A 5300-nucleotide genomic window follows, 5' to 3' on the forward strand; every position below is an offset into this window, starting at 1 on the left:
CTATGCGCACGGTGCAGGGCTCGGGAGGACCCTACGTGCAGGGAGCAGGGCTCGGGAGGACCCTACGCGCAGGGAGCAGGGCTCGGGAGGACCCTATGCGCACGGTGCAGGGCTCGGGAGGACCCTACGCGCAGGGAGCAGGGCTCGGGAGGACCCTACGCACACGGTGCAGGGCTCGGGAGGACCCTACGCGCAGGGAGCAGGGCTCGGGAGGACCCTACACGCAGGGAGCAGGGCTCGGGAGGACCCTATGCGCAGGGAGCAGGGCTCGGGAGGACCCTACACGCAGGGAGCAGGGCTTGGGAGGACCCTACGCGCACGGTGCAGGGCTCGGGAGGACGCTACGCGCATGGTACAGGAGTGTGCTACATGGAGTGCACAGTTGCGAATTGTCTGATTCTCTTGAATAGACTGCATGACATGAGGAGGGAGAGATAGTACAGAGGGAAAGTTCACATTACTTTTATTGAGATTCATGTCTCTTGCACACAGGTGGCTGAGCACATTCTGTGTAATTGCAGTTGAATTGCATCCATCCAGGCAGCCCAGGTGCATCTTACAGCCTGGGAAACAGCGTGACTAAGGCACCCCAGATGAAATTTGGACACTTACCATAACCCTTATCTCAAATCCCAAACCCTTTCAATGAACTTCCTGCAATAAATACACGGACACCTTTATTGGAGTAAAATTGGCCAACGTGGCCATTTATTAACCAATAACAAAATATATATAACACGTTCCTTAAAACTGGAACCAAAATATTCAAATAAAAGATCACATAAGGTTGCCGATCTTTGGAGGCCCCAAATACCAAGTACCATTTTGTGTATCTGTGTAACTCTTAACTGTCCCCAGCCGCAGCACCGGCTCGGGGACGACCTCAACACACAGCAGATACCTCCCAATTTAAAATACCAGTTAACCCATCTATTAACATGGCATTCCCCAGGTGACTCCATACCTTAGATGGGTCCCTCAGCTGCTGAGTACAGCAGGTTTTACCAGACACACCTCCAAAGACCCCCAACCGCCACAGCACAAGGTGGGAAACCTCACACCATTGTGCCCCGCCAAAAACCTAACGCTCTCTGTATCCCCTCCTGCAGACCCAGGGCCCAAAGATCTATGCCCACCGCATTGAGGTGAACCCCATCACTGCGCAAATACCGCCATGTATCAACCTCCAACTCCCTGTGTCTGACCACGAACCCCCCGTTACGCACGAGGAACCTGGAAACCTCTTTATTGACCTTCACCCGGGCTTTGTTCAACTTTTCCACGGACCGGGCCTGACGCCAAGACGCGCGGCCCACAATGTCCGACCATACCACCACCGTGTCCGGGAACTCCATGCGTAGCCGGAGAATGTCAAACTTGACGTCCCGAATCAGGTGGCGGCAAGACCTAACACCCATATCGTTGCCGCCGGCGTGGATGACTAAAACGTCCGGGGCCCTGTCCAACCGGGATACCCTGTGTACCTCTGGAAGCACCCTGCCCCACAACATGCCTGGAACGCCGATCCACCGGACGGTAGCCTCAGACCGAGGGATACCAAGCTGTCGCCCTTGCGGCCGAACATCCGCCCGTCTGGCCCCCCAATAGACAAAAGAGTGTCCCAAAATCCACACGAGGGCCACCGCACCTGAAATGAAAACAGACCAACGATAACACTACGAAACAGCGCCAGAGAAAGGAAAAAAGGGGGCAAAACAAGCATATTAAGCAAATAACAAGCAAAAAAGAAACCCCGCAAGAACCGCGGTTACACCAAATGGGGGCGGACATAAAGCTTGAATCTGTTTGACTCCCACCTACCAATACGCCGTAAAACCGACTCATCCAAACCCCACCTAGCAGCTTCTGTAGCAGCCCCGATGCGGAACGAGTGGGAAGAATATTGCAGTGCCTGCAAGCCTGCGGCCGTAAGACAACGGCGCATCACCGAAACACATTGAAAAATGGACAGGGCCGACCCGTCCGCGTGCACCAGGAAAGAACCGGACCCAGCCGGTCGAACCCTAAGATATGCGAGAAACGCCGAAACCGGACAAATGGGCGAGCCCCGTATGTGGCCAAGACGCACGGATGCGCCTCTGCCGACTTGGTCCGTCTTTGAACGGCGGATAATCAAAGCCACGGAAGAACCATCGCTGTGAACATCCGCCATCTGTAATCCCCCTTGTGCCGCCCTAGAGGAGCTGACGAGCTCGCTCACCCTAAGAAACCCGTAAAAGGCCAGTGCAAAGGCGACCCGGAACAAAAGGACTTCAAAACTGGAGAAACACACCCCGCCCACCTGGGCGAACAACATCTGCAGGAGCTCAAACGTGATCGGCCGGCGCCCGTCAAGCTTTGGGGCACCCCGCCGATAACCCCTCAGCGCCTGCCGAACCAAAAAATCTTTGGTAAAGTCCGCAACACCCCTCAATTTACACAGAAAAGCAATAGCCGATAGTTTACGATTGACCGCAGAAACCGACACCCCCGCCGTGAAATTCAAGCAGATAAAATAGATCAAAAGATTCCTGACCTCTGTCCCGAGCATATCCACCCCTGCCTCAAGTAACAAGGCCCCCCACTCCCGCCAAACCTTGGTGTAGGCAGACCACGTGGACCCACTCAAGGAGCCGCGAATCAACCCGGAGGCGATGCCAATGCAATCTTCCAAAGCCGTCGTGGACAAGGGGTGCCGTGTCGCTCCGCTCCCGGTGCCAACTCCCGGAACCTGTCCAACTGAAAACGAGACAATGCATCAGCCAAAGTGTTTTTCACCCCCGGGAGATGCACAGCATACAGAAAGACATTCAATTGCAGACAACGCAATACCAGATGACGCAGGAGCCGCACCACCGGCGGAGAAGACCCAGACAGAGTATTGATGACTTGGACAACCCCCAAATTATCGCAGTGGAGACGGACTTTCTTGTCACGAAACAACCCCCCCCCACAACTCAATGGCCACTAGAACCGGAAACAATTCCAGGAGGACCAGATTGCGCAAAAAACCTGCCCCCCGCCAGTCTTCCGGCCATCGTTCCGCACTCCAACGCCCCCCGAAGTATGCACCATACCCGGCCGACCCGGCCGCGTCGGTGAAAAGATCAATATCACTGTTGCTGACCGGCCCGTCCATCCACAACGACCGCCCATTGAACGTGTCCAGGAAAACCTGCCACACCCTCAGGTCAGCTGCGTGCTCCCCCGTCAAACGAATAAAGTGCCCGGGGGACTGTATCCCAGCCGTGGCAGAAGAGAGCCGGCGACAAAAAACCCGGCCCATCGGCATAATGCGGCAAGCGAAATTCAGCTTGCCCAGGAGCGATTGCAATTCGCGAAGCCGTACCTTACGCTTACCGGCAACCACCCGCACCTCATCCTTGAGAGCCGACAGCTTGTCCTCCGGCAGGCGACATTCCATGGCCTGGGAATCTATAATGATCCCCAAGAATTTTATGACGGCGAGAGGGCCCTCCGTCTTATCTGCCGCCAGCGGAATACCGAAACGCTCTGCTATGTGCTGAACCGTAGCCAGCAGTACACCACAGAGCTTAGAAGAAGGTGGGCCAACGCACAGAAAGTCGTCCAAGTAATGGATGACCGAATTCACCCCCGCCACATCCCGGACCACCCATTCCACAAAGGAACTGAAGGTCTCGAACAAGGCGCAGGAAACGGAACACCCCATAGGTAGACAGCGATCCACATAGAAACCCCCAGACCATCTACAACCCAAAAGATGAAAACTGCACGGATGAACCGGCAATAGCCGAAAAGCTGACTCAATATCAGTCTTTGCCATCAGAGAACCCCTGCCGTAGTGCCGGACCCAGAAGACCGCAGCATCGAAAGAGGTGTATGAAACCGCGCATGACTCTGGGGCAATGGCATCATTGACCGACCCACCCTTCGGAAAAGAAAGGTGGTGTATCAGCCGAAACTTATTAGGCTCCTTCTTAGGGACCACCCCCAATGGGGAGACCACCAAATCAGGCAAAGGAGGGACAGAAAAGGGGCCGCTCATACGCCCCAACGCCACTTCCTTGGCGAGTTTCTCCGAAACCACCGCGGAGTGCAACTGAGCCGACCGCAAATTGTCAGCCAGGGGAGGAATCCGAGCCAGGGAGCAAGGAATGACAAAACCCCCCGAGAAACCCGCCTCCAACAAGCGAGCGGCCTGTCGATCCGGGTACCTATTTAGGAAGGGGGCCATCCTGTCCACCCTCACCGGAGTCCACCCTTTTTCCCGAAGCGTCGCCGGAACGGGACTTGCCTGCCTTAAAGCACCGGGACAAGGGGTGGGATCCGCCACAGTGGGAGCATTCATGCTTGTAACGGCAGCTGGCGCCAAATTTACAGGTACCCTCGTTGAACTGCCAACAGCAACCCCGTCGTTTTGTGGCCGGCTGTCCTGGGGTGGTCGGACTCCCGGCCCCCCCTGGAAAAAACGAAGAGGAGGCCCGCGCCGAGGTCATAAGGTTCATCCATAGACCGATGTCCCTATGATCCCAACGCAACGACGGCCGCACCGCCTTACGCTGACGGAACTGCTCATCATACCGCAACCAGGCTACACCCCCATACACCCTGTGGGCCTCGCCGATGGCATTAAGATAGCAGAATAAAGGTGAACAATTCTCGGGGTGCTTCTCCCCAATCACGCTAGCAAAAATGGCAAACGCTTGTAGCCAATTGCTAAACGTCCGCGGAATAAGGCGATACCGGCGCTTTTCCTCATCCTCCTTCTTGGACTCCTCAGGCTTAATCCGGTCCAGATTAAACTTCTCTAAGGGCAAAAGGGTAAAAATCTCCACATAGTCCCCTTTCAAAATCTTTTCCCGCACCTCCGGTTTGAGATGGGCGCCCAAAGGACCCTCAAAACAAACATAAACCTCGCATTTGGCGGAGTCCGCCAAACGCACAGAATCCGCGCCCTTGCCCGCGTCCTTAGACGCCTCGGCCGCGGGCCGCTCACCCACCGCGCCCCCCGCCAGAGCCGCACCAGACGGAACCACAGCAGGGGGGGCAGCCTGCCCCTGATTTACCGCCACGCCAACCACAGGCGAAGCAGCGACGCTGCGGGAGGAGCAGCCGCGTCCAAACGTTGTACCAAAACCCGCAAACCCGCCACCAGCTCCTGAAACGCTGCGACGGAAGCAGGCACGGCAGACGCCATGCCCGCTGTCTGGGGCGAGGAGAACCCGCTCACAGCGGGAGAAGGCGCCACTAGACCCGCCCCGGGGGCCCCCACCCCCCCACTCACCCCCCCAGAAGACTGCACACTCTGTGAAGAAAAC

At 56.5% G+C, this 5300-nt stretch overlaps 1 protein-coding gene across 1 annotated transcript; it reads right to left on the minus strand.

Annotated features, from left to right (window-relative positions):
• Positions 1-1055: 1055 nt before the first annotated feature.
• On the minus strand, positions 1056-3691 carry LOC309549714 (uncharacterized protein; the record flags this gene model as incomplete). Its single annotated transcript, XM_082250186.1, has 2 exons — positions 1056-1648; positions 3361-3691. 2 exons carry the CDS (start codon positions 3689-3691, stop codon positions 1056-1058), a joined length of 924 nt encoding a protein of 307 aa, XP_082106312.1.
• Between the last annotated feature and the right edge of the window lie 1609 nt (positions 3692-5300).

Source organism: Pelophylax lessonae (assembly GCF_965119305.1).
Source record: "Pelophylax lessonae genome assembly, chromosome: 1".
Lineage (NCBI taxonomy): Eukaryota > Metazoa > Chordata > Amphibia > Anura > Ranidae > Pelophylax > Pelophylax lessonae.